At 47.4% G+C, this 25608-nt stretch overlaps 1 protein-coding gene across 1 annotated transcript in view; it reads right to left on the bottom strand.

Annotated features, from left to right (window-relative positions):
• Positions 1 to 23623: 23623 nt before the first annotated feature.
• Positions 23624 to 25608, bottom strand: part of MRPS6 (mitochondrial ribosomal protein S6) — a 44230-nt gene continuing 42245 nt past the window's right edge. The window contains exon 3 of the mRNA XM_088160508.1: positions 23624 to 24279. Coding sequence (XP_088016634.1) covers positions 24099 to 24279 — 181 coding nt within the window. The 3' untranslated portion in view covers positions 23624 to 24098. The remainder of the gene's footprint in view (positions 24280 to 25608) is intronic.

Here is a 25608-nt window from a genome sequence, read left to right as displayed (position 1 = left end):
TCAGATCCCACTCCTTCAATAAATCTCCATGGAAATGAATCCAACAGCAAGAGGTTGGAACCCAGGAGGTTCCAGGACCTTCCAAGCAGGTTCATTAAATTCCACCCATCCCAAAAAAAAAAAACCCTGTCTCTTTTCCAGAGGCTTCTCTCTGCCTGCAGAAGCCACAGGCCTAAATCCTCTCCTCCTGTTTGGCATTTCCACTCATCCACCTGGACACAATAAATAATTATTGTCCCACAATAAGGGGACATCATCCCTGCCCCATTTTCATCCAGTGGCTCTTCAGTTATTGAATTCCTGCAGGGTCTGGATTGGAATTGAGAGCAATGTTGAATTTGTCTTTCCAAACGAGCTGGGGATCTGCTGGGAGATAAATCCAGCACTGAGGGATAAAAGAAACAATGGGATGGATTGCACTGATTGATAATGGAAATAAAGAGATTTGCCTTTACAAACAAACTGTGGGGCTGCTGATCAATGAAATTGGATATTGAAAGATGAAAGAAGCAATGGGGGAAAGCCATGAATTCTGTAAGAATTAAAAATGAAAAGGGAGGGTTGTACATTAGAGGGGAATCTTAGGGAAGTCTGTGCCTCTCAAGGACCTCAGCCCATGGGGAAAGAGAGAGGGAAATGTGGATGGGAAATTGGGATAAAAGGAGGCTGAGTCCTCCAAAAATCTGAGAGACTCCAGGGGAATGTCCCATGGCCTCTCCCTTGATTCCAATAAAGTAAAAAGGATTCCTCTGTCTCCTTTTTGGACATAAAACCTCTGGTGTTTGTGGATTAATTTTCCTGACAGAATTGAGTTAAGGATCTCCACTTTAGGCTCAGGGAGATAATATTGCTGTTCCCTAACCCTGGGCACCCAAATATCTTTAAGATCCAGCCCTTGCCACCCCAGAATTCTCAGAATTCCCCCCAACTGTGATTCCCACACCTTTGGAGATGGTTAAGAGGGACCGAGGTCTTTTGAAGTGAAATTCTTTGAACTGAAACGAAAATATTTTAGTACCTGATAAATATCTGGACTTCCCCTCTGATCAGAAAATATCCCCAGGGATTTCAGCCTATTCTCCATTCTTTTTGAGGGAATGAGTCACGATTTTGGATCTCTTCCAGTTTGTAGGAAGGATAAGGACACAGCCCCTGAACGTTTGCAAAGCTGCTGGGAGGTTTGGGAGACTTAAACGAATTTTTCTGAGCTCAGGTAGAGCCGTGCTCAGCCCAAAACTGCAAAAATAAATCCACCCCTGGTGGAGTCTGAGGCACATCCAGCTCGTGGTGATCAGATTCCAAGGGAAGGGCTGGAGCTGCTTGGATCTGCTGATAGCCCAGACCAAGGAAAGAAGAGGCTGGAAGAGCAGGGAAGGCCAAAATGCCCCATGCACAGCCACACACACATTTGGAATGTTCCTCAGCAGGGACGCTCCCAAAATCATTGTTGGGAGAACAAAGGCGAGTTTGGGATGACAGACGTTTCAAACAACAGAAAAGTTGGAGGGGAGCAATAAGAAAAACAATTGGAATGGGAAAGGATTAAGTGGTCAACAGAAAACAACAAAAGGAAAATTAACATCTTTTCAAAACTCACAAAGCAGGGGGAGAACAGTAAAAAACCCCAAATTATGCACAGTTTAACAGCAAAGCTCACAAAGAAATGAATGACTCCTGCAGAGAAAGGGTGTGGGGAGAGTTTATAAACTGACCACATTCCAAAGAGGAATAAAAAAGCAATTCTCACACACACGGCCTGGGAGGCAGCCAGGCCCACTTGGGGCCGTGAGTTTGGAATTAAAAAAAAAAAAAAAAAATTCTGAAATGCATCTCAAACCCCAAGGGTTCTGCAAAGGGGGAAGCTGGAAGAGAAACCAACATCCACCAGGTCCAACTGGGACTGGGAGAAGTTGCCAAGGAGTGACACAGCACAAGGGGATTTTCTGGATCTGTCACCACAGCAAAGTTCAACGATTTGGGATGAAAATTGAGTGTGACAGGCACGGAGCTCAGGTAAAATTGTAAAATTCCGTTTCCTGTTTGTTCTGAAAGGTTCAGCTGATTTCCTTGTGCTGTTTCCCAGGAGGAGAGTTGGAGGTGGTAAATCATCATATCACTGGAAGGAATTTTCCTCTGGAGAGCTTTGCTATTCCCAAGATATTAAAATTTAACTGAAGCCTGGAATTCAGTTTATCTGTGCCACGGTTTTATCTTCTGCCATCAATCCGAGGGAATTTCATTCTAAATCTTGGGGAGAACACACATCCTTAGGAGAGCCTTCCTCAATTTCAGCACTGAAATGTTCATGGAATTCCAGAATTCCCGTTCCCTCTCCTCCTGTCCCTGTTCCCTGGGGCTGATCCCACCTGGCTCCATCTCCCCACACAATCCCTTTCTTTATTATTTTCCAAACAAGCCAGGACTCTGCACGGGGAATGACTCCCTTCAAACCCACAGCAGGGTTGCAGAACCTCGTTTCCCTCATTTATCAACACCCCCCGGATTAGAGGTTTTAATTTCACAACCCTGGGAGGTTTTTCCTCCAGCCCATGCTCTCTCCACACGTGGCACCAGCCACACTCTCCCAACAACTTTTCCAAAGTTTGTTTTCCCACAACCATGCACGGTGTCAGCAAACATTATTTACAGCACACAGCTCCCATTGCCTCCAAAGAAATTCCTTATCTCCCACACTAAACTTCCTCATTCCCTTAAATATGCACTTGTTCACTTCCTTACTGCTTTTTTTTTTTTTTTTGGATGTCATTCCAAGGCTTTTCCAAGGCCTGGAGACTCCTCAGTTTCTCCAGGAGCCCAGAAATGCAGCCAGAGGTTTAAATGGAGTTTGGAATAAGGAGGCCCAGCATGGCTGGGAGTGTTTGTTTCTCTTGCCCTACATATCCATCTGTACTTGAACAAACACCTCTGAAAAGCTGCTCCTCTGGCCTTGCACAACTGCAATCCCTTCGTTTTCACAACTGCCATTCCTTTATTTTCCCAACTGCCATTCCTTTATTTTCACAACGCTGCCCTCAGGGCAGGGCAGACAATGTTGTTCCCTCTTAGGAAATTGGGGCGATGAAAGTGTCTGGGCAGAGCTGGAGAGGGGCAGGAATTGCTCTCCTTGGAACTCCACTGGCAGCAGCTCCTGCTGGGTCCCACAGGAGCCCCTGGCCTCAAATCCTTTGGGAAAAGTGAGAGCTGGTGCTGAACCTGGACTGGGATAACCCTGGGATGAATCCAGGCTGGGATGAGCAGATGGAGCAGCCCTGGGAGAGCTGGACCTGCCCCAGCCCAGAGCCCCCCGTGCCCAGTGTGGGATCAGCAAAGGGATTGGGATTGTGTCCCTGTGCCCCCTCAGGTGTGACCCCACCTGCAGAGCTGCCCCAGCCCTGTCCCAGCTTGGGGAGGAGCTGGAGCTGCTGCAGAGAGCCCAGAGGAGGCAGCAGGATGAGCAGAGGGATGGAGCAGCTCTGCTGGGAGGAAAGGCTGGCACAGCTGGGATTGTTCAGCCTGGAGAGGAGAAGCTTTGGGCTGAGCTCAGGGTGGCCTTGCAGGGCCTGAAGGAGCTGCAGGAACCATGGAGAGAGACAATTGCCAAGGGATGGAGGGACAGCACCCAGGGAATGGAGGGACAGCACCCAGGGAATGGAGGGACAGCACACAGGGAATGGAGGGACAGCACCCAGGGAATGGAGGGACAGCACCCAGGGAATGCAGGGACAGCACCCAGGGAATGCAGGGACAGCACACAGAGAATGGAGGGACAGCACCCAGGGAATGGAGGGACAGCACACAGGGAATGCAGGGACAGCACACAGGGAATGGCTTCAGAGCAGGATTTGATGGGATTTTGGGAATTAGGAATTGTTCCCTGGGATGGAATTCCCAGATTTGCTGTGGCTGCCCCTGGATCCCTGGCAGTGTCCCAGACAAAGCTGGGATAGGGAGTGACATCCCCACCTATGGCAGAGTTGGACTCTCTCTTCCATCCCAAACCCTTCCATGATCCCCCCATTCCATGATTCTCCCAAGCTGACCTTTCCCCACCATTGAAATTCCCCTGGGATTTGCTCCCAGCCCTCAGGGAATCTGTGCCCAGCTCACCTGGATTCCAACACAGCTTTTTTTCCCCATCTGAGCCAACATTTCTGGAGCACAAAGGGCAAAGAACAAGATCCCTGTGCCATCCAGCTCAGCCTGCAATCAGGTCTGAACTGCTCCAAACTTTGTGGCCAAATGCAGCAAAAATTGAGACTGGCACTTGAAGTGCAGCCCAGGATGTCCCCATGGTGTCACATTGTCACAGATTGGCCACAAATGGATTTAACCCCAAGTTTAAACCTCATGAGTGATTTAACAAAGGCCTCCCATCCTGATATTTGGATTTTTCAGCTGCAGCATGACTGTGCACAAATGTGTGGGATGAGAGGGCCACAATTCAGGTTGCAGACTGATGGCATTTCTCCAACTCATTCCTCTCCCCAGGAAAAAAAAAAAAAAAAACAACCAAAAAACCTGCTATTTTCTAGATTTCAATTTTCTGGACACAAATGATATTAAAAACGTCATCCTGCTTGATGGGATTTAAGAGCAGGATTAGAGCAAGATTGAAAAACTGCATTCTGTTGGAGAAAATCACTCCCTCCTCACCACATTTGTGCTTTGCTGCTGCTCAGGAGATGATGATAGCCCCAAAAATAACACATTAATACCCACAGGGTCCTGCAGCCCATGGGGAGCCACAGGCACACCCTGGAGGAAATTCCAGCTCCATCCATTTGGGATTAGGAAAGGAAATATTTCCCAAAGAGGTCCAGAACCAGCCTGGAGAATTTTCTCGTTGGGGCAAAGAGCACAGCCATATTTTGGGAAAACCAGGATCATTTTCTGGACGTTTTTGGAGATAAGGAAGAGGGTGACCCACACTTTTTTTTTTTTTTTTCCAGTCCTGTTGGGGCCTTCCATGAGGAGAGGCAGTTCCAGAAATCCAGCACTGGGCTCTGCTTGGTGAAGTCTAAATGCACATCTCCAAAAATCTACTTTAAAATTTCCACTGAGCCTGGCAGAGTCAGTCCAGGGCAGGATTCAGCTCTGGAGAAGGCTGAGGTCAAGCTGGAAGTAAAATATTGATGGAGCTCAAGGCCTGCAAATCCCAGAAGCAGCAGAGGAGAGTTCATGGAAATGCTAAATCCTGTGGGAAATGCTAAATCCTGTGGGATAGCCTTGCTTAGGAGCTTGGAGCCCTCTTGGGCTCTAATGGAATGTGAAAAGCTCTTGAAAAGAAAATTTCTGGTGCAACCCAAGCCCAGAGAGCCAAGGCTGGTGTAGGAACTGTTATCAGCAATGGAATTGATAAGGAGCTGATAACAAACAGGGACCAGCTCTGCTGCCAGACAGAGAAGAGAGGTTAAAAATGGGAAATTCCACAGAATCCCCAAATCCCCGAGGTTGGCAAAGCCCTCCCAGCCCCTGCAGTCCCAGCTGTGCCCCATGGCCACCTTGGCACCCTGAGTGCCACCTCCAGGTGCCACCTGCAGGGATGGGCACTCCAAAGCTCCCTGGGCAGCCCCTGCCAAGGCCTGAGCTCCCTTTCCATGGGGAAATTCCTGCTGCTGTCCAAGCTGAGCCTGCCCTGGCCCAGCCTGAGGCCGTTCCCTCTCCTCCTGTCCCTGTTCCCTGGAGCACAGCCCGACCCCCCCTCCCTGCCCCTCCTGCCAGGGACTTGTGCAGAGCCACAAGGTCCCCCCTGAGCCTCCTTTTCTCCAGCCTCAGCCCCTTTCCCAGCTCCCTCAGCCCCTCCTGGGGCTCCAGCCCCTTCCCAGCTCCCTTCCCTGCCCTGGGCACCTCCAGCCCCTCCAGGGCTCTCCTGCAGGAGCCACAACTGGACACAGCCCTCGAGGGTCTCAGTGCCAGCACAGAGGGACAATCCCTGCCCTGCTCCTGCTGGACACACAATTCCTCATCCAGCCCAGCTGCCAGTGGCCCCTTGCCCACCTGGGCACCCCTGGGCTCGTGTCCAGCCCCTGGCACCAGCACCCCCAGGGCTTTTCCAGCTTTTCCAGCCCCTCTGCCCAGCCTGGAGCTCCTTGGAGGGTTCTTGTGACCCACGGGCAGGACCCAGCACCGTTGACACCCACTCACCTCAGAACAATTCCAGCAACACCCTCTGTGTGTGGAGCCCCAGGGATTTGTCCTCCCTGACTCCAGGACAGATCCAAGTGGGACAAGAACATCCCTCCCCACCACCCCCCTGCTCGGGACAAAAGCCAGGGTGGAGGTTTGGAGGTTTCCCACCCGTGGGTGCAGAGCCAAACTCCCTGAAGGGTCCATCCCAACCCCAGCATTTCCAGCCTGGACACCTTCCCTGCAATCCTGGATTTCCTGCACTCAGTGCCAGGGAGGGGCAGCCCTGGGGGATCCATTCCCACCTCAGGCAGGATTTCTGTCCCATCCCAGGGACATTCCCACACCTTCCTCAGCAGCACCAGCCTCATTCCCTGCCTTTCCCACCCTGGCTCCCCCATTTTCCTGCACTCCCCCCCCCCCTCCCAGTGTGGGATTTTAGGCTCAGACAAGGCAGGAGACAGGACAGAAACAGGAACACCAGAAAAGGTGGGAAATGCTGCACTCACTTCCCTGCAGATGAACCTTCTGCTTTCCTCATTGTCCCAATGAGGGAATTTCAATGTTTGGCAGAGCAAATCTTAAAATAAAATTCCCCAGCTGCATTGTCCCAGCCAGGAGCACCCTCCTGCCCAGCACATCCACTGGCAGGAATTCCCACTGTGGGGCTGTGGCTCCTGCAGGACCTGGAAGGGCTGGAGGTGTCCAGGGAAGGGGCTGAGAATTCCAGAGGGAGCTGGGAAAGGGCTGAGAATTCCAGAAGGAGCTGGAAAAGGGGTTCAGCCTGGAGAAAAGGAGGCTCAGGGGGGACCTTGTGGCTCTGCACGGTTTTCCACCATTCCCAGCCCCATCTGCATCACTCCCCTGCCACCAGGAACCCAGAAAGGATTTTGGGATTCAGCAAATTCCCACTGTGAGGCAGCACAACCCCAATTTCAACCCCAGGAGCTCCAGATCCCCATCCCTGCCCAGAGCACTTTTCCTGCCTCATATCCCTGTGGAGTTTGGCCCAGGCCACAGGGAAAAACCCAAACTCCTGAAAAACCCTCCCAGTCCTTCCCAGTTTATATCAGAACACTGACACTGCCTGCAGCTCCCCGTTTATGAGCACCAGGGAGGTAACAACTATTATTATTATTATTATTATTATTATTATTATTATTATTATCATTATCATCATCATCATCATCAGTAATAACTCAATAATAACTCAAAATAATCATAATCACAATAACAAGGAAAAAGATAATAAAGAGAGTAGTAATAATAATAATAATAATAATAATAATAATAATAATAATAATAAAAAACAACTACTGTTCCCAGATAATCAGCTGTCAAATCGTGCAGGCTGGAATGTTCAAATCCACCTCCAAACCACTCTGAAAAGGGAATTTGGAGAGTCCTGAGCTGCTGGGCAGCCAAGGAGGGCAGGTTCTAAATATCTTCTGTCACCTTAAAATGGAAATAAAAGGCCCTTGGATAAGCAGAACCCCTTAAGGTGGAGCACATGGTGAGGAGAGCTCAGAAAAGATCTTAAACCCCAAATTATGGGAGCTCAGGAAGCTCCAAGTCCTCCTCCATTGATTCCTTCTCCGTGGCTGAGCCAGAAATTTCCCAGCTCATTTCCTGGGATCAGGGGGTTGAAAACCATCCCAGCTCCACTGTCCCCTGACACTTCCCACATGGATTCTCCCCCAGCTCGGTGCCAGCGAGTGCAGCTCCTGGGAAAGCTGCCACCACTTCTTCCAATCAATTGTTTTAAGATGCCACCACTTCGCAAAGGACTGGAAGTGCCACTCTTGGGGGGAACATCTGAAAAGAATTCCTCTTTTTTTTTTTTTTTTTTTTTTTTTTTTTTTTTTTTTTTTTAGGTCAAGCATTGCCCTCCAGCAGCACGGAGCCCACATGACAGGAGGAAGCTGAAGGGAGAAGTGGCCAGCTCTGGAATTGAGATGCCCAGCACAGAGCTCCTGGTGTGGTCCAGGCTGGAATGTCATTGAAAATCCAAGGCACTGAGGTTTGGAGTCCAGGGGATGAGCTGGATCCAACCTCTGCTCAGGGGGCAAGGGAGGGGAGAGCAGCAGTTTGGGTTTCAACCTCAAGTGATACCTCATTCATTTAGGGGAAAAAAAAAAACAAAACCATGAGGGGATGTGAGGCTTGAGATTCCTCGGGAAATTTAAAAAAAAAAAAAAAAAAAAAGGAAAAAAATCCAGCAGTCCAAAGCCCAATCCATGAGCTGTGACAGCTCTTTATCAGCCCATAAAGGAGCAATGAACACAATAATTCAATTTTGCCTCAGGAAAGGCTCAGCTGGAAGGGAAACCTGAGCTTGTTACAATTTTCCCTCTGAACAACAGGAAAAATGCAGCCAGGATGGAAGATCTGGAATGCCTGGGATGAGGCATCCAATCACAGCCTTAATTAGAGCCCAACTGGAGAAAATTGGGCTGGATTGTCTCAGACAGCATTCCCAGGAATGGGATCAAACACACAGAGCCAAGCAGGAAGAGCAGGAGCCAAAATCCTCACCCTGGTCTGCTGGGAGCCCCAAATAATCCCCCAGGAGCAGATATAAAAATCCCCCTCTGTCTCAGAGCTCCCCAAATCCTTCACCCTAAAAATCAGGGGAAAACACCTCAGGAATTGGCTCCTTCTCAATCCCACCCCAGGCACACTCACCAGGATATTTTTGTTCCCAACCAAAGCAGGATTTTTTTTAGGGAAGTAAAAATTTTCTGACATTTTTACAGAATATTTACAGAAGTAAAATTTTTCAGAATTCCTTGCAATGTCTTTTTGGTGCCTTCCAGCCCCCAGCTGCTCCCAGCCACGTCCATGAGCACAACCAAGGCTTTAGTTAAGCTGCTGTTGTAGGCAGGCCTAAAATTATAAAATCGTGGAATGCTTTGAGTTGGGAAGGACCTTAAAGCTCAATTCCATGGGCAGGGACACCTCCCACTGTCCCAGTGTCCAACCTGGCCTGGGACACTGTCAGGGATCCAGGGAGAATTCCATCCCATCCCATCCCATCCCATCCCATCCCATCCCATCCCATCCCATCCCATCCCAGGGAACAATTCCTAATTCCCAAAATCCCATCAAATCCTGCTCTGAAGCCATTCCCTGTGTGCTGTCCCTCCATCCTTGTCCCCAGTCCCTCTCCAGCTCTCCTGGAGCCCCTTCAGGCCCTGCCAGGGGCTCTGAGCTCTCCCTGGAGCTTCTCCTGTCCAGGTGAGCACCCCCAGGTGTCCCAGCCTGGCTCCAGAGGGGCTCCAGCAGCTCCTTGGATCCTCTGGGCTTGTTCCAAGAGCTCCACATCCTTCCTGTGGAGAAAATCAAGCAATTCTGATTTCATGTTAGAACTGGGATTCCAAATTCAGGCTGTCTTTATCCACGTTCTGGATAGGAGGCTGCAAAGGGTGAGCAGGAAGATGCCAGAGCATCCAGAATTTTCCAGGGAGGAATCCAGTCCTTCCCAGGACTCCCAGTCCCAATGAAATGTTCCCAGAGAACCATCCATGGGATTGTGCAGGCTGGGGATGTGCAAATCCACCCCCAAAGGAATCTGTGCCCTCTGGAAAGGGAACTTGGGAAAGTCTGAGCTCAGGGCTGGCCAAGGAGGGCAAATCCCAAACGTGTTCTACAACCTTAGACTGACAATAAAGGCACCTGGAGAAATTCTCATTTCCAAGGTCACTTTGGATGGGACTTGGGGACACCTGGGACAGTGGGAGGTGTCCCTGCCCGTGGCAGGGGTGGCACTGGGTGATCCTTACACCCCTCCCAACCCAAACCCTGCTGGGATTCTGCGATTCCCTCTGAGATTTTCCTGCCTGCTGAGCTGCCTTCCCTCCCCTGAGAGGGCAGACAGGAACCTGAGCCTCCATCCAGGGGAGGTGTCCCAGCCCTGCTCCAGCCCCTGGAACATTCCAGGAGCCCCTTCCAGCCCCTGGAACATTCCAGGAGCCCCTTCCAGCCCCTCATTCCAGGCAGGAAGCAGCTGACAGTAATTGCTTGTCCTGCTTTGCTTCCAAGCCGAGGAGAATGAGGAGCGGGGAACAATAGAGGAGAAATGACACTTGTGGAACAAGGCTGCTCAACTCAATAATCAACCCTGACAAAGACGTCCCCAAATGTCCCATTGTTCCAGGGGGACTCTGTGTTCAGACTCACAAATCAGCGAAATGAGGGAACACGAAACGCACCTGGGGCCACCCCGAGTCATCACCGAGGGGAGTTCATTAATAAAGGGCCTAAGGAGAGAACAAATGGATCCATGGGGAACTCCAGGAGGGGATTTAGGCTGCCCTAGCAGGCAGTGGCATGTTTGGAAAATTACTCCTAATGAAGGGAATGATAAATGACTGGGAGCAAGAGAGAAGAGGGAGATGAGAAGAGCCGAACTGGAGCTTGAAAAATAAAGAGCTCAAAATATTCAAACAAGTCAGCTCGAGGTCTGTGCAGGATTTTCCTCCATTTGAGCTTTGGTTCAGGTCAGGAGAAGGGTTTGGAGCAAAGCTCTTCATCTGCACTTGGTGTGCTCTGCTCCTGGCGTGGAGCAACCATGGAAATGCTGCCCAGACCCCACCCCTGCGTGTCCCTGGGTGTCCCTGTCTGTCTGTCTGTCCCTGGGTGTCCCTGGGTGTCCCTGTCTGTCCCTGTCTGTCTGTCTGTCCCTGGGTGTCTCTGTCTCTCCGTCTGTCTATCCCTGTCTGTCTGTCCATGGATGTGCCTGGGTGTTCCTGTCTGTCCCTGTCTGTCTGTCTGTCCCTGGGTGTCCCTGTCTGTCCATATCTGTCCCTGGGTGTCCCTGTCTGTCTGTCTGTCCCTGGTTGTCCCTGTCTGTCCCTGGGTGTCTCCACGTGTCTCTGTCTGTCCATCTGTCTATCCCTGTCTGTCTGTCCATGGATGTCCATGGGTGTCCTTGGGTGTCCCTGTCTGTCTGTCTGTCCCTGTGTGTCTGTCTGTCCCTGTGTGTCCCTGGGTGTCCCTGTGTGTCTGTCTGTCCCTGTCTGTCTGTCAGTCCCTGTGTGTCTGTCCCTGTCCATCCCTGTCTGTCTGTCCCTGGGTGTTCCTGGGTGTCCCTGTCTGTCCCTGTCTGTCTGTCTGTCCCTGGGTGTTCCTGGGTGTCTCTGTCTGTCCGTCTGTCTATCCCTGTCTGTCTGTACATGGATGTCCATGGGTGTCCTTGGGTGTCCCCGTGTGTCCCTGTCTGTCCCTGGGTTTCCCTGTCTGTCTGTCCATCCCTGTCTGTCTGTCCCTGTCTGTCTGTCTGTCTCTGGGTGTCTCCACGTGTCCCTGTGTGTCCCTGTGTGTCCCTGTGTGTCTCTGTCTGTCTGTTTGTCCCTGGGTGTCCCTGGGTGTCCCTGGGGTCCCTGGGTGTCTCTGTGTGTCCCTGTGTGTCTGTCCATCCCTGTCTGTGTGTCCCTGTCTGTCCCTGTGTGTCCCTGTGTGTGTGTCCCTGTGTGCAGAAGGGTCAGAGCACTCCCAGGCTCTGCTCCATCACTGTCCCATTGTCCAGGGGCTGAGCCCAGCAATTCCCCCTGCACAGGAGGCACAACTTCTGTGCTGGGCAGGGAGCAGAGAGGGGCTGGAGTCTCCTCCCTGGGGATATCCCAGAATATCCACAGTCCTGTGCCCTGTGCTGTCCAGCCTGACCCCTCCCAGCATTCTGGGACTTCACGGGTTTGCCTTGCTGAGCCTGGCTGAAATCACGTCAGGTCCTCACAGAAATCAATAAATCCATGGAACCCAGGATCCATAAATCCTGTTTCAAGGCCTGGGAGGCTGCACAATTCTGGATTATTTTCAGGAAGCTGAACCAAGCCAAACAACACCAGAGCTCGCAGTTAAACCAGTTTGGAAAAAAGATCTTCCCAGAACTTCACTCAAATGGAGTCGTGCAAAAATTCCAGTGAGGGTAGGAAGGGGCTGGGATGGAATTCCCAGATTTGCTGTGGCTGCCCCTGGATCCCTGGAATGTTCAGTTCCAGGTGGGACATTGGCACAGTGGGAGGTGTCCCTGCCATGGCAGGGCTGGGATGGGATGATCCCTAAAATCCCTCCCAGCCCAGCCCATCCATAATCCCGTGTTTCTCTAATCCAGCTGCACACAGATTTTCCCCCAGCTTGGTTGGTTCTCAGAGGATCCATCAGGCCCAGCTGCAGCTGCAGGGCCATCGATTCCAGGAGCATTCCAGGGGAAAGGAGAGGCCAGGGGAAGGTGTGACCTTGCAGCATCATCCTCTGCTCATCTGCAGAATCCAACTTCAGAGAATCCCAGACTGGTTTGGGTTGGGAGAGACCCCAAATCCCCCCCAGAGCCACCCCTGCCATGGCAGGGACACCTCCCACTGTCCCAGTGTCCAACCTGGAACTGAACATTCCAGGGATCCAGGGGCAGCCACAGCTTTTTGGGGCATTATGAAATCATAAAACATGGATAAGAAATAGAAAATCAGTTGGGATCATCTTTTGACTGAAGTTCCAACCACAAATTTTCCTTTCAGAGCTGACCAAAACTCCCAACTGCTTTTCTCATCAGTGTTGTGATATTTTTAATTTTGGGATCAATCCAAGTATTAAAGCAGAGGGAGAGGCTGGAGCTGGGCCAGGAGGGATTTAGGATGGATTTTAGGGCAAGGCTCTTCCCCCAGAGGGTGCTGGCACTGCCCAGGCTCCCCAGGGAATGGGCACAGAGCTCCAGGAGCTGCCAGGGATGCCCAGGCTGGGATTGTTGGATCAAAGATCCCTCTGGAATTATTCCAGCTCAGGTTTTCCACGATTCCATGAAAGTTTTTCAGCAATTTCCCAAGAAATGCCCAATCCAGAAGAAAACAAGAAGCAAACTTTTAATTTTAAAAAATAATTTTTTTAAAAAAATTGCTTCAATTAAACCTGGCTCTCAGAGTCTATAATCCTTTCAATCTTCATTTTAAACTATATCCTGTCTTATAGAAACTCTTACTTCATATTTTCCCCTGATTTCATGACTAATCAATGGAATTATGCACTGACTAATACCAGGATGTCATAACATGACACAGCATCATTGAAATCTCCTTCTCTTTTACCCAAAAACGCTATTTTTAATAGCATTAAGGGCAGTTGCTGCCTGGCACTGATCAAAACATCTTTTTTTTTTTTCCCCCCTCTGAGGATAGTTTGGTGCTTTGACACAGAAAAGAAAGGAAGATGAAATATTTCAGTCAGCTCTCAGCAGAAGTTACTCCAAATTGTTTTGAGAATCGAATAAAAGATGTTTGAACTGGGTGTCACTCTGTGTGTACAACACCACACACAGTACCCAGAAATAGCTGAAAACTGGGAAAAATACAAAATAAAACACGATAAAAAGATTTTTAAATCAAAACCCCCCACTACTATTATATAAAATAAAGTTATTTCCCCAACAATTCCCAGAAATGGCTGAAAACCCTGAAAAAATACAAAGTAAAACAGAATAAAAATAATTTTTAAATAAAAAACCCAGTACAAATATGGAAACTGAGGTTGTTTCTTGCACAAAAGGTGCAGCAGGAAGAAAGAGCAATTTTTTAATCCCAAATCTGGCTCCATCTGGGTGGTAAAAGCCTCTCCCTTTGAAGCTGGATTGGTCACTTCTGGGAGAGCAGCAAGAAAAAAGGAATTGGCCTGGGAATTGTGTCCCTGAAAGGGAAGGAAATGATTAAAAAAAAAAAATCCATGATTCCAAATTCTCCTCATTTCTGCAAAAATTCTCTGTCACTCCTCATGAACAACCAGCTCTTATCTCCAAAGTTGCCCTCCAGGTGACCTGGGATCATTGGGAATTCCAGGAGAACTGGAATCCATCTGCAGCCTCTCCTGGACTCTTTCTTTGTAGGGAAAGATTTTCCTGGAATTCCAGAATATCCTGAATGGAAAGGACCCACAGGGATCACCCAGTCCCACTCCAGGCCCTGCATGGGCATCCCAAAATCCCACCTTGTCCAAATGCTCCTGGAGCTTTTTTTAATTAGGCTTTTATGATAAAATCAAGGTGCAGGTTTCCAGGCACTCAAACATCCTTTGGAATGTGGGCAGTGATGTGGAGCCACCATCACATTTCCCAGGATCTGACCAGGATTTTCCAAACTGATGTCCTCAGCAATTAAAAGAGAATAAAAGAGGTAAAATTAAAAAATAAATCAATCTGGGACAGTGGGAGGTGTCCCTGCCCATGGCAAGGGGTTGGAAGGAGATGAGCTTTAAGGTTCCTTCCAACCCAAAGTGTTCCATGGTCCCCAATTTTCCCACCTGGAAGAGGAAGGGTTTGTGAGGATAAGTGGAAGGAGAGAGGGAAAAGGGAAGGAGAGAGGAAAGGAAAAGGAAAAGGAAAAGGAAAAGGAAAAGGAAAAGGAAAAGGAAAAGGAAAAGGAAAAGGAAAAGGAAAAGGAAAAGGAAAAGGAAAGTGTTTATTATGGGAAGGGGAGAGGGAAGGGAAGGGAGAAGAGAGAAAAGAGAAGAGAGGAGAGAGAAAGAAGAGAAGAGAAGAGAAGAGAAGAGAAGAGAAGAGAAGAGAAGAGAAGAGAAGAGAAGAGAAGAGAAGAGAAGAGAAGAGAAGAGAAGAGAAGAGAAGAGAAGAGAAGAGAAGAGAAGAGAAGAGAAGGAGCAGCTCAGCTCTGTGGTCGAGGCTGGATTAGCAGAAGCTGCTCCAGGCAGATTCCAGAGGGGGATGGGATCAAGGACAGTGACAGCAGAACCCAACAGCATCTCAGGAGGAAACAAACCCTGGAGGCTGCCTGATTTATATCTTAATATTGCCCTGATTTCACAGGAAATCATTCCAATAAAAAAGGGGCTTGCTGGGAACTGAGAGGCACCTGATCTGCTCCATAATCTCTGCAGGGAATATCCCAGAATCCCAGAAACACTGAGGTGGGAAAAGCCCTCAGGATCCTCCAGTGCCACCCCAGTGCCAGCAGCATCCCCCAAACCCTGTCCCCAAGGGCCACATCCAGCCTGCTCCTGAACACTCCCACAGACAGTGACTGCAAACCTCCCTGGGCAGCTCATCCCAAGGCCTGACCACTCTGCCAGGGAAATTTTCTTTGCCAATCTCCACCCTGAGCCTGCCCTGCTGCAATTTGAGGCCATTTCCTCTCCTCCTTTGCCTGCCCCTCCTGGCAGGGACTTGTGCAGAGCCACAAGGTCCCCCCTGAGCCTCCTTTTCTCCCCTTTCCCAGCTCCCTCTGGAATTCTCCAGCCCATTCCCAGCTCTGTGCCCTTCCTTGGACACCTCCAGCCCTTCCAGGTCTTTCCTGCAGGAGCCACAGCTGGACCCTCCTGTCAGGGAGTTGAAATTTTATTTCCACCTCATTGATTTTTCCTTGGATCTGCAGGGGAACCTGGGCTCACTTTGCTTTCCCTGTTGATTTCACTCCAACTCAACAACTCCCTTGATTCCATCCAGCTCCAAAAATCAGAGATTTCTGCAGGGTTCCCCTGAAAGATTCCTAACAAACATTCCTTGGAAAAGAATGAAAAAGCAACTCTTGGCAAAGAGAAAACTTTCCAGGTGGCCAATTAACTTGAACGAGTTTCCTGCCCTTTTTTGCCCCTTATTTGAAAATACCTCGTGGAGTTGTTTGGGAGCCTTCTGGAGTTTTGGGATGGCTGCAGTGATTTAGGGAAGCTTAGGGAGAGATGAGGATTTTCTCTGAGTTCAGATAAAAAACAGATTCCATTTGTTTGTGACACCTCTCAAAGAGCCTGGGAGCTCAGACAGGACTGAGATGGAAATGCCTGGATCCTCTAAAAAAAGAAAAAAAAAAAGAGGTTCCTTTTAGGTTTTTCTCTTGTGCTTTTTTTTTATTTTTTTGGTACAAAGAAGTTCAATTTTAGTTTTTAATTTGAGCCTCACTGTCAGGAACCAAACCAATCCTCTTCCTATGACAGGAAAATGCACTTTTGGAGGGATTTGCACTTCCTTTGCTTTCAATCTGTATCAGGTGTCTCCTATAATTAAATTAATTCCCACCTATTCTTCTTCACTTCTCTCATCTCTCCTTCAGTGCATTCCTGAAGCAATTGCAGCTTTTTGGAATTCTTCTCATTGGCTCAAGGAATGTTCTGGGATTTCTGGGGATGATTTCATTTGGTGAAAACATTGTGACTTCCACCTGAAACCTTCTGCTCCGGAGCCAAGGATGCTCTGCAAAAGCGGGAGGAGTTAAAAATTAAAGCTGTGCTCCTCAAAATGTGCTGGGGAAGGTTTTTAACTCGAGTTCAGCTTTGTCTTTGTCCTGCCTCGCTGTCCTTGGGCAGCAGGGTGGGAATCAGAGCTGTGTGTCCAGAGCCACATCTGATCCATGAAAATTCCTCTCAGACAAGGGAGAGATGGCTCAGAGCAGGCTGGGTAGGGCAAGAGGATCAGGAGGAGGAATTGTGTGTCCAGCAGGAGCAGGGCAGGGATTGGGATTGTCCCCAAGGGCTGGGATTGTCCCCAAGGGCTGGGATTGTCCCCAAGGACTGGGATTGTCCCTCTGTGCTGGCACTGAGACCCTCGAGGGCTGTGTCCAGTTGTGGCTCCTGCAGGAGAGCCCTGGAGGGGCTGGAGGTGTCCAGGGCAGGGAAGGGAGCTGGGAAGGGGCTGGGGAATCAGGACTTACTGTGAGCAGGAATTTCCCCATGGAAAGGGAGCTCAGGCCTTGGCAGGGGCTGCCCAGGGAGCTTTGGAGTGCCCATCCCTGCAGGTGGCACCTGGAGGTGGCACTCAGGGTGCCAAGGTGGCCATGGGGCACAGCTGGGACTGCAGGGGCTGGGAGGGCTTTGCCAGCCTCGGGGATTCTGGAATTCCATGAACATTTCAGTGCTGAAATTGAGGAAGGCTCTCCTAAGGATGTGTGTTCTCCCCAAGATTTAGAATGAAATTCCCTCGGATTGATGGCAGAAGATAAAACCGTGGCACAGATAAACTGAATTCCAGGCTTTAGTTAAATGTTAAGATGCTGGGAATAGCAAAACTCTCCAGAGGAAAATTCCTTCCAGTGATAGGGGAGCTGGGAGGGCTTTTCCAGCCTCGGGGATTTGGGGATTTTGTGAAAACAAAGCCCTGCACGTGCCTGCAGGAGCGAGGCACCTTGGTGAACCCCTGGACTTGATTTCATCCTCCCAAAATTCCCTCAGCAAATATTTCTGGTCAAACCACCCCCTGCCCTGGGACTCCAGCTGGGCTCTGTGGTTTGGCCTGAGAGGAGCCCTCACATTTCTGTGGATTCTCACATGAGGAACACCACTATTGTCCTTTCCTAAATACCAGCGTTTAGGGACTGTGTAATTCCCACCAGAATAACCCTGGCAGGGGGCTCGTGCTCCTCACAGTGCAATTAAGGAGGGGTTTGAGACCACAACTGTTTTTAGAGCTCCCCAAGGTCGGCAGGAATGTCCTGGGCAGTGGGGATTGGGATACTGGGATTTACAGCCCTCGCCCTCTCACTGGGATTACTCAGAGTCAGCAGAGGCTGAGGAGCAGAAAATCCTACACGGGGAGAAATGTTGGATTTGTCAGCAGTGATTCACCCTCCCAGCACAGAGAAATCAGGAAAATCAACACCTAAAGGGATCCAGGAGAGCTGGAGAGGGACTGGGGACAAGGAATGGAGGGACAGCACACAGGGAATGGCTTCAAAGCAGGATTTGATGGGATTTTGGGAATTAGGAATTGTTCCCTGGGCTGGGATGGAATTCCCAGACCCTGGATCCCTGGAATGTTCAGTTCCAGGTGGGACATTGGGACAGTGGGAGGTGTCCCTGCCATGGCAGGGCTGGGATGGGATGATCCCTAAAATCCCTCCCAGCCCAGCCCATCCATAATCCCGTGTTTCTCTAATCCAGCTGCACACAGATTTTCCCCCAGCTTGGTTGGTTCTCAGAGGATCCATCAGGCCCAGCTGCAGCTGCAGGGCCATCGATTCCAGGAGCATTCCAGGGGAAAGGAGAGGCCAGGGGAAGGTGTGACTGTAAGAGCCAAAAATGAGGGATAGAGGCTCCAGGTGGCTCTTTAAAATGCTATTTATTGTATCCAAACGATACAGCCATTTATTTATTATTTTAAATGCTGTTCATTGTATCCAAACGATCCAGCAATTTATTTATTATTTTAAATGCTGTTCATTGTATCCAGAGGATGCAGCAATTCCCAGGTAGTGACAAGAGCCCAGCCCACACCTGTCAGCCACAGCTGGGGGTTTGTGTGAAGCCTCTCTAGTTCTGGTTCCAATGCATTCTGGACTTTTCATTGCAGAGCATCTGAATACCTGACAACCAATCAATACCTTCACTATCACCTACAGCCTGTCCTAACTGCTGGCATTACCAAATTCATGTTATTATTGCCAATCACAAAAGGTCAGTGTGTCACAGTTTAAGTTGAAAGTTGTTTTTCAGTTTTTTTGCAATAGAAAATACTGAGGTCTTTTCTCTACTTGCAACATTGGCTTTTTTGTTTGTCTGTGAAAATCTTTTTGCTTGGTAAAAATATATTTTGTTTAAAGTGGATTTATCCTTTGCTCTAAGTCAAAAAAAGCCTCTTCCAATTCACTTTGCTCTTTGCCTTCTGGTTCCCCAGTCAGACTGGCCCAGCAATTCTGTTCTTCTATATCAAAACTTGCTTTCATTTTTATTCCTTCTTCAGATTTTACATTGAAGGATCTTTCTGTGACACACACACATCTGTGAGACCTTCCTGTCCAATCCTTCTCCTTCCCAACACGTCACCTTGCAGCATCCTCTGCTCATCTGCAAATCCAACTTCAGAGAATTCCAGAATCCTGGACTGGTTTGGGATTGGAGGGGCCTCGAATCCCTCCCATTCCCCCCCTGCCATGGCAGGGACAGCTCCCAGTGTCCAACCTGGGCATTTCCAGGGATGAGGAGCTGAGCATGACCCACCACACCCAACTCCCACCCCCAGCTCTGCCCACGCCCTGCAGGACAAACCAAACCTTTGGCTCTGGAGTTTCTTGGAAATCTCCTTTTCCAGCCCAAGATTCTGCAGCTTTGCCTTCCCCATGATTGTCCTGCTCCCCCTGCCAGCAATCCCAAACGATCTGAGCAGCACCAGGGCGGTTTTGGTTTCGTTTCTCTTCCCTTTTGGGCTGGGTGCAGCTCTTCTGGAGTTGCTTTTTCTCAGCAGAGGGCAGGGAATTATTTATAGGGGATTCCAGGGGTTATCAAATCGAACTCTTTGCACTTTCCAGTGGCTGGGACAATTGGGGATATCCTGCCCTCAGAGTGAGCACCTTGGAGGATCCTTCATGCCCATGCCAGGAGCACTCCTAAATTTCCTTAATATTTAAGGAATGGGAATATTTCACTCCCTGAGCAGAAGGGTGGGAATGCTGCCTGTGCATCATTAGGATAATGAGCATCCTGCTCCTGGATCCCTCCTGTCAGGAAAATTAATCCCCAAACACCAGAGGTTTATGTCCAAAAAGGAGACAGAGGAATCCTTTTTGCTTTATTGGAATAAAGGCAGAGGCCATGGGACATTCCCCTGGGGTCTCTCAGATTTTTGGAGGACTCAGCCTCGTTTTATCCCAATTTCCCATCCCCATTTCCCTCTCTCTTTCCCCATGGGCTGAGGTCCTTGAGAGGCACAGACTTCCCTAAGATTCCCCTCTGATGTCCAACCCTCCCTTTTCATTTTTAATTCTTACAGAATTCATGGCTTTCCCCCATTGCTTCTTTCATCTTTCAATATCCAATTTCATTGATCAGCAGCCCCACAGTTTGTTTGTAAAGGCAAATCTCTTTATTTCCATTATCAATCAGTGCAATCCATCCCATTGTTTCTTTTCTCTCTCAGTGCTGGATTTATCTCCCAGCAGATCCCCAGCTCGTTTGGAAAGACAAATTTAACATTGCTCTCAACTCCTGTCTGTCCCAAATCCCACAGATGGAATGACCCCATTTGCATCCTGCTCATCACCCCCAAACAGGGAACAGCCTGTGAGGACACTGAGTGTGCCCCGAGCCTCCTCTGGGGAGCTGGGGAGGGAAAATCCAAGGGAAATCCAATTTTCCTCCCTCCCTGTGACCTTCACAGCAGCCCTCAGCACAAAACTGAGCTGAGCTGAGCTCTGGAGAGCCCGGCAGGAGTTGGAAATTCCCCCAGGGGATGTCGGACACGGCTCCACCAGACTCTGCACAGAAACTTCAGCAGCAGAATTCCCAACTCTGAAACCCTGCCGAGGTGATTCCTCTTGGGATCAAGTGCATTGTAGAGTCAGGATGCACGGAATGATGGAATGGTTTGGGTAGGGAGGGAATTTCAACCCTCCCCATCCCATTCCTGGCACCTTCCACTGCCCCAGGCTGCTCCAAACCCCGTCCAAGCCGACCTTGGGCATTTCCAGGGAGCAGCCACAACTTCCCTGAGAATCCCCAACTCCTCTGCTCCTACAAAACTCACCCAGGGGCCTCTTAAGGATTCAGTGGGATCTCACCATCCCACAGAACTCCCCTCAGGATTTTCCTAAGCCAGGTTCCCTCTGTGCCAGCAGCACCTTCCACACACGTCCCACTTGGCAGCCCAAGCACAAACCCAGCCCCAGCAGGGATTAAACCCTGCCTTGTTCCCAGCATCCCTCCCTTCCCAGGAAAACATCCTTGAAGAACCTGCAACACTCCAGGAGTGGAATCTGACATCTGGAATCTGGTGCCTCCTTATCCAGCATCTCATTTGTTGGAGTTTGTGTTTTTCCAAGGGCTCCTCGATGGGATGTTCCAGGAAAATCCTGCCAGCACCCAAATTGGAGAGGAGTGAATCATAAAATCTCCAAGGCCAATTAAAACCACTCACATTTTAAACAATGCTGATGATTTTTAAGCTCGTGCTTCCAGGCTGTAAGTTGAAAATAGCTGGGGGAGGTTGTCTTAAAATTGCAGCTTTCCAGAACCTGAAAGGAGCCTGAAAAATGGAATGGATTCAAACTGACAGGGAGGAGATTTAGATGGGATATTGGGAAAAAAATTCTCTATTCTGAGAGTGGGCAGGGCTGGCACAGGGTGCCCAGAGCAGCCCCTGGATCCCTGGAATGTTCAATTCCAGGACATTGGGACAGTGGGAGGTGTCCCTGCCATGGCAGGGCTGGGATGGGATGATCCCTAAAATCCCTCCCCACCCAAACCAGTCTGGGATTCCATGGAGATCCTGGCAGTGCTGGACACATCCTGGGAGGATCTTTGGGCAGGAATAACCTGATCCCATCCTAAGAGAAATTCCTGACTTTATATCCCAAACAAACAAAGCAAACAGAGCAGATCCCACCGAGGCACAGGGATGAATTTCAGGGATCAAATCCCACATCCAGCTGCAGGAGCCCATCAGCCACCCTGATTTTTGTCATTCCAACCTTTCCCATCCCTGGCTGCTGATTCCAGGCTCCTCCTGCAGCTCCCCAGGCAGGAGAGGATTTCCAGAGTGAAACACAAGATCCCAAAATTCTTGATGCTCACTTTGCCAACAAAAGGGATTTTGGTGCACTCTGGCTTCAGGGAAAAAAAAAAATCCTCAAATTTCCCAGGATCAGGGCAGTGGAATTCTGTGATGGTTGGAGAAAACTCCAAGGTGCAACATTCCCCCATGGGAGAGAAAAGATGAGGAAAAGGGAGGGATTGAGGACAGGGCCAAGATCTTCCCCATTTGTTGGCTGAGCAAACCTTTCCAAGCCCGTTGTTATTTGAATCCTTTTCCCAAGGCTTTGTATTCCCAAAATCCACCAGCAAGAAACCCAGAGGATTTAGGAGCAGAAAAAAAAAAAACAAACAAAAAAAACCCCACTCCTCAATTTTTCTACCCTCAGAAAACCTGAGGAAAGGTTGAGGAGCTTCACTCTTGGATTCTTTGGGAAATAAAAGATAAAAAGATAAAAATCCTGGCATTCCACCAGGAATGGGAATGGCCATAGAATGGGACAGTGCAGGCCAGGCTTTGGCTCTTCAGTCTCCTGAAATTTTAATTCTGGGACATCCAGAACCTCTCAGAGCTCACGGGAAAAATTAAAAATATGGAAAATCCAAAAGGCTGGAACACATCCCGAGGTTTCCCTCCCTCCACAGGGATTTATGATCCCTCAGGGTACAAATATCCTTTTTTTTTTTTTTTTTCCCCTGTTACAAGTGTTTGATCCCCTCACCTCCATTCTTTTTTTTTCTTTTTTTTTTTTTTTAAGCTTCCCAAAATATCCAACTCTTGGTCTGGGAGTTGACTGGGCTCAACAAATTGCAAATTGCACTTTACCTCGTATTAAAACAACCAAAAAAAAAAAAAAATTAAAAATCCCTATTAAAAGCTATCAATTATGAGGAAAATAGAACCTGCAGTTGTGGTTTATAAATAAATCAGCTCCTTTTTTTTTTTGGGGGAATTTTAGTAGGTTGGATTTGGATGATGGATTTTGTGAGTATATTTTATTTCGAGGTAGGATTGTTGTTTGATTTGTTGGTTTATTGTTGGATTTTTTTTACTGATGGATTTAATGTGAGGTTTTAATGTGGATTTTTAGTGTAAGATTTTATTAAATTAAACCCCAGGTTTCTGGGATCCAAAACTCAGCCTGGAAGGCTTTGGGGATCAACCTTGAAATTGGGACAAATTAAAAATCCACCAAAAAAACTGAGAAAGGACAAATAATCAACATTTTTACATTGGCAGCCTCTGCTGAGCTTTGTGTGGTGGAGTTGAAATCTTAATTATTCCCCTTCCTATTCAATCCAAATCCAGGGCCCAGAGGTAAAATCTCATTAAAGCCCAGGATTTTTGTCCATTTTTTTTTTTTTTTGTTTCAGAAAACCTTCAGAGAAACCCCCTGAGCAAGACACATTCTACACCAAAAAAAAAAAAAAAAAAAGGAGAATGAAAAGAAAAAAAAAAGAAAATTCAATTTAAATTAAAAAAAAAGATTCATGATGAAAATATCCCCAAATAAACTCACAAATGCAGACATTCATAACTCTGAAAGATGTAGAGGAAAAGAAAATGGTTTTTTTTTTTTTTCCTGATTATTTTATTTTTAAAAAGAAGATATTCAGAAGAACTGGTTTCTTTTCCTCTCCAAAATTTCACATCCAAAAAAAAAAAAAAAAAAAATAAAAAAGAGCAAAACTTCCCTAGGAATGATCCAACCACAGAATTTACAGCAGAAAACAGGAGGTCTTGATTTATAACAATAATATCACTGATTTTTTTCTCCTGTTTTCAACAAAAAAAAAAAAAAGACCAAAAAAAAAAAAAAAAGAACAAGTGAACAATTTATCCTGATGTTTTTCCCAGTTGGAAAACAAAATAACTTTGATTCTCCTGCTCCTACCAAACCCACCTGGAATTTTCTGGCCTTACCTAAAAAAGAATTTTTTTACCTGTGCTTTGAACATTATTTACCTCGAGGACCATGAGGTGGCTTTTGGCAGGGAAAGTTTTGGGGATTTTTTTTATATTTATATGAAAAAAAAAAAAAAAAGAGTCAGGTTTTATTTTTAACCACATTTTTATTGCCTTTTTTTTTTTTTTTTCCCCTCAAAACAAACCCACAGCAAATCACATCCTAGATTTTTATATTTACACTGCAGACTTTCTCAATCTCTCATGTAAATATCCATATTCCTGAGTAATCTCTGGCAAAAAAAAAAAAAAAAAAAGCTATTTATAGCATCCTGCTGCTGGAGAAATCTTCATTATCAATGTAATGCTCCATGAGAAAAGCAAATCAATTTGCAGACTTGTCAAATACCAAGATAAGCACCCAGATTCAAACAATTCCAATTATTTGAAACAAAAAGAAACCTGAATTGTTACAATAATTAAGATAACGTGATAGACCACACACACATCCCGTGACCAAAAGTGAATTTTTTTTTTAATTTTTTTTTTTTGATGGACAGGAGTTATCCCAATTCTTTTTTCGCAGCAGCAATTAAAAATGGATTAAAAAAAAAATTTTTTTTTAGTTTTTCTTGGCAGAGAGTTTCTCTTCAGGGCTGAGTGGGATGATGCCTCTGCATTCCTCTGCCTTGGCCGAGGGGTGTTTGACAAAAACTCTCCTGATGACATCGATGTCCCTTCCCAAATGATCCAGCATGGGGGACACCATGGAAGGGGGGGCCTCCAAGTCAATCAAAAAATACCTGCAATGAGAAAGACAACAAATAAAGCAAAATATCTGCCATGGGATTAAAGAAATTAAAATATTTGGGTTGGGAGAAAAGAAATTAAAATATCTGGGTTGGGATAAAATAAATCAAAATACCTGGGTTGGAATAAAATACTTGGATCCCAAAATACTTGGGATGGAATAAAAGAAATCAAAATACCTGGGCTGGGATAAAAGAAATCAAAATATCTGGGTTGGGATAAAATAAATCAAAATATCTGGGATGGAATAAAAGAAATCAAAATATCTGGGTTGGGACAAAAGAAATCAAAATATATGGGCTGGGACAATGGAAATCAAGATACCTGTGTTGGAATAAAAGAAATCAAAATATCTGGGCTGGGATAAAATAAATCAGAATATCTGGGTTGGGACAAAATAAATCAAAATACCTGGGTTGCAATTTAAGGAATTTTTCTGGGGGGGGTTTCTTAAATGAGAATTCCTAAGTTTATTTTGCTCCTGTGGTTTTTTATTTGTTTGTTTTGGTTTTTTGTTTGGGTTTTTGTTTTTTTTTTAAATTTTTTTAATGAGAATTCCCAAGTTTTTTCTTGCATTTTGGTACCTGGATTGTTTGAAATGAAAGCTCAGTGTTGGCTGGATTTGAGAGATGAGAATTCAGTTGGAATCGTGGAATATCCTGAGCTGGAAGGGACCCTCAGGGATCCTCCAGGCCCTGCACAGACACCCAACAATCCCAGATTTTCCCTGGGAATGTTGTCCCAACAATCCTGGAGCTCTGCTGACCCAAGGAAATTGAAGAATTTTGCTTTTTCCTCTTTTATTCATTCCCACATCCTGACTTGGACAATTTTTAAGACAAGGTAGGAGGAGACAGGAGCAGAATTTTCCTCGAATTCCTGATGGGTTTTTTAGGGGAACAGATGGGAAACATCTCAACTCATTCACACACACACACACACACACAGTTTTCCAGGAGGATTTTCCAGCTCCAACACAGCTGAGGGAGCAAAGGGATGTCCTGAATTTCCTGTCCTGTTCCAGCCAGGGGACACAACAGACCCTGTGCACCAATTCCTGCCCAAGATCCCATCCAGCAGTGGGATATTCTTCTTATTCTTATTCTTATTCTTATTCTTATTCTTATTCTTATTCTTATTCTTATTCTTATTCTACTTCTTCTTCTTCTTCTTCTTCTTCTTCTTCTTCTTCTTCTACTTATTCTACTTATTCTTATTCTTCTTATTATTCTTATTCTTCTTCTTATTATTATTCTTATTATTATTCTTATTCTTATTTTTCTATCCCTCTGGCAGTGGGAAGCCATTCCCTGTGTCCTGTC

This window comes from Sturnus vulgaris, chromosome 2 (genome assembly GCF_052056855.1).
Source record: "Sturnus vulgaris isolate bStuVul1 chromosome 2, bStuVul1.hap1, whole genome shotgun sequence".
Lineage (NCBI taxonomy): Eukaryota > Metazoa > Chordata > Aves > Passeriformes > Sturnidae > Sturnus > Sturnus vulgaris.
This window is presented reverse-complemented; position numbering and strand designations above follow the sequence as displayed.